Source organism: Merops nubicus, unplaced genomic scaffold (genome assembly GCF_000691845.1).
Source record: "Merops nubicus isolate BGI_N331 unplaced genomic scaffold, ASM69184v1 scaffold41665, whole genome shotgun sequence".
NCBI lineage: Eukaryota > Metazoa > Chordata > Aves > Coraciiformes > Meropidae > Merops > Merops nubicus.
Window position 1 is genome coordinate 1505 of NW_008608362.1, and position 294 is coordinate 1798.

General features: G+C 59.2%; 1 protein-coding gene across 1 annotated transcript in view; it reads left to right on the forward strand.

Annotated features, from left to right (window-relative positions):
- The window catches only part of TRIM35 (tripartite motif containing 35), a gene marked incomplete at its 3' end in the record, with an annotated part of 2278 nt that overhangs the window by 1457 nt on the left and 527 nt on the right, over positions 1-294 (forward strand). The window contains exon 2 of the mRNA XM_008940240.1: positions 1-84. This exon is cut by the window's left edge and continues 10 nt beyond it. Within this exon, the coding sequence (XP_008938488.1) occupies positions 1-84 (84 nt within the window). The remainder of the gene's footprint in view (positions 85-294) is intronic.

Consider the following 294-nt stretch of genomic DNA (forward strand, 5'->3'; position numbering starts at 1 on the left):
TTGAGCCCGCCCGGAGGTACAAGGTGAACGATTTCGGGGCCGTCCGTCGCTCCTACGAGTCCATCTTCAAACACAACCAGGTGCGTGGGCCCTCCTGGAAAGGGGAGGGAGATGGTTTGATCCTGACACCTCCTGAGCAGGAGCGAGGCTGGTTTTGAGGTGAAACCCACCCCCTCACCCTGGGCTGCTCCATCCCTGTGGAAAGATTTGGATGGAGAAGTTGGAACCAAGGAGGGGATGGAGCTGTGCCCACCACAGCAGCAGGGATGTTGAATTTGGGAGGGGCTGGTGGGA